General features: G+C 61.6%; 1 protein-coding gene across 1 annotated transcript; it reads right to left on the bottom strand.

The window, feature by feature from the left end:
- Positions 1-240: 240 nt before the first annotated feature.
- SMIM12 (small integral membrane protein 12) lies at positions 241-404 on the bottom strand (the record flags this gene model as incomplete). The annotated part of the gene is made up of 1 exon (XM_010139483.1): positions 241-404. A coding segment is annotated over one exon (164 nt), but the record flags the coding sequence as incomplete, so codon positions are not given.
- Positions 405-411: the final 7 nt, after the last annotated feature.

The raw sequence follows: 411 nt of genomic DNA, 5'->3' as shown, positions 1-411 counted from the left end.
GGAGATCTGGGTTCTGCATCTCAAATGCATCCATGGGGTGGGCAAACCCCAACCCTCCGGAGGGCCCGGGGAGGGTGAAGAGCAGCAGTGGGGACATCAGATTGTCCAGGTACCAGAGAGGGGCTGGTGGGAGAAGTGCAGGTGCCAGGAGAGTCCCCAGCATGGTGCTGTGGGTACATGATGCTCCCCCTCCCCTGGGAACAGTCGCTCCAGGGCACAGCGTTTGCCCCAACAACTTTATTAACTTTTTTCCGGACGGTTCCTGTTCAGCACAGCCCGAGGGGCGAACTCGAGCTTGTCCTTCAGGCTCACCACCTTGGTCAGGTCCTTGCCCGCGATCTCCTGCAGTTTGCGGTCCTCCCGCTGCTCCGAGATGCTCTTCTCCTCCTCGGCCGTGGGCTGGGGGTCGCC

This window comes from Buceros rhinoceros, unplaced genomic scaffold (assembly GCF_000710305.1).
Source record: "Buceros rhinoceros silvestris isolate BGI_N320 unplaced genomic scaffold, ASM71030v1 scaffold25737, whole genome shotgun sequence".
In the NCBI taxonomy this organism is placed as follows: domain Eukaryota; kingdom Metazoa; phylum Chordata; class Aves; order Bucerotiformes; family Bucerotidae; genus Buceros; species Buceros rhinoceros.
Note: the sequence above shows the minus strand (reverse complement) of the source record. Positions and strands in the feature narration are given on the sequence as shown.